At 37.9% G+C, this 876-nt stretch overlaps 1 protein-coding gene across 1 annotated transcript in view; it reads left to right on the top strand.

The window, feature by feature from the left end:
* Nucleotides 1–6: 6 nt before the first annotated feature.
* The window catches only part of LOC112141616 (poliovirus receptor homolog), a 9,342-nt gene continuing 8,472 nt past the window's right edge, over nt 7–876 (top strand). Inside the window, exon 1 of the mRNA XM_024264753.2 lies at nt 7–38. Coding sequence (XP_024120521.2) covers nt 32–38 — 7 coding nt within the window. The 5' untranslated portion in view covers nt 7–31. The remainder of the gene's footprint in view (nt 39–876) is intronic.

The raw sequence follows: 876 nt of genomic DNA, 5'->3' as shown, positions 1-876 counted from the left end.
TGGAAATGAGCAAGGGACCACCACCCTCATCATGCTTGGTGAGTCAAGTCCAACACTTTAGATAAAAAAATAAAAAAAAACTTCTGCTTGAAGTCTACCGTCCAGAACTTTACGTCCATGTACAACGAGTTTGGAGTGAGGATGTGCAGGAAATGCAGAAGAATGAAAAAGATAGATGGATATACACTTTAATGATTCCAAGGGAAACTAGTGGTGGTGGGACAATACATCCAAAGACAATTTGCCCAAAGGTGAGCAGCAGCCACACAATTCTGGCAGCACAAATCGCTCAGAAGATACATAAGGGAGTACAGGATATGATGTAAAAATCAAGTAAAAAATGGATCATTGAGCAAATGTTGGACGCTGGTGTAGTGAAACACAAGTATTTTCTTAATGGTCATGCTCATTACCGTACAACCACATAAAACATTTTGGACAAACTGATGTCCAAACATAAGAACACTGTTGAGCAATAAAAACATTTAGTTTTTTTGTATTCTTGCAAAACTTGGGCTGAAACCACAGTAGATCTTTGAGAAATTAAATAACGTTTCCTTCCAGGTATGACACATTTTAAAATGACTGCAATCAAAGAAATCCTGGCCACTCAGGCTTGCAGCCCTCCACAGGCTTTGAAATCAAGCTTTTTTCTTTTTGTAAAGTTCTCCTTCAAACCTCATCATGCTGCTGACCTGTTTTACCAAATGAATGGCTGCAGTTAACCAAAGGCGCGTTTTTTATTTCTGCTTCTGTTTGATTAATGTCAGCTCCCCCCGGGTATCTTTGTTAATATGTTGATTTAAGGAATATATTTTTTCTTTTCTGAAGGAAATTTCCTGTGCCGGAGATAATTTATATGCTGGTTTTTGAAAA

Source organism: Oryzias melastigma, unplaced genomic scaffold (assembly GCF_002922805.2).
Source record: "Oryzias melastigma strain HK-1 unplaced genomic scaffold, ASM292280v2 sc00988, whole genome shotgun sequence".
Lineage (NCBI taxonomy): Eukaryota > Metazoa > Chordata > Actinopteri > Beloniformes > Adrianichthyidae > Oryzias > Oryzias melastigma.
Note: the sequence above shows the minus strand (reverse complement) of the source record. Positions and strands in the feature narration are given on the sequence as shown.